The 313-nt window shown below is 39.6% G+C and overlaps 1 protein-coding gene across 1 annotated transcript in view; it reads right to left on the reverse strand.

Annotated features, from left to right (window-relative positions):
* The window catches only part of LOC119590823 (protein fuzzy homolog), a gene marked incomplete in the record, with an annotated part of 14,228 nt that overhangs the window by 6,324 nt on the left and 7,591 nt on the right, over positions 1 to 313 (reverse strand). The window contains 1 exon segment of the mRNA XM_037939575.1: positions 41 to 238. Within this exon segment, the coding sequence (XP_037795503.1) occupies positions 41 to 238 (198 nt within the window).

The raw sequence follows: 313 nt of genomic DNA on the forward strand, positions 1-313 counted from the left end.
CCCTAGCAGCATTGGGTTAACAACATGAAAAAAGACTTACATTAGGACTCTTGTTTGGGAGATAGATGGGAAGATCTCGAGCTACAGTGAATGTGTTTGAAGTCACCAAGAGAGGCAACAGAACCAGCTCTGTGTGGGAGAGAGTCCAGAAGTTTCGTGTTCCACTGACAACTTGCCCTTCCATCATTACACAAGCATATGTGGAGTCTGCACTTTCAGCAAACTTTTCAATTTCATTCTGAAAATAAATAATTCACTGTAGTACTATTCATAAAAAGGACAATTACATATATAGTCACATAACACTCCCCAT

Source organism: Penaeus monodon, chromosome 27 (assembly GCF_015228065.2).
Source record: "Penaeus monodon isolate SGIC_2016 chromosome 27, NSTDA_Pmon_1, whole genome shotgun sequence".
In the NCBI taxonomy this organism is placed as follows: domain Eukaryota; kingdom Metazoa; phylum Arthropoda; class Malacostraca; order Decapoda; family Penaeidae; genus Penaeus; species Penaeus monodon.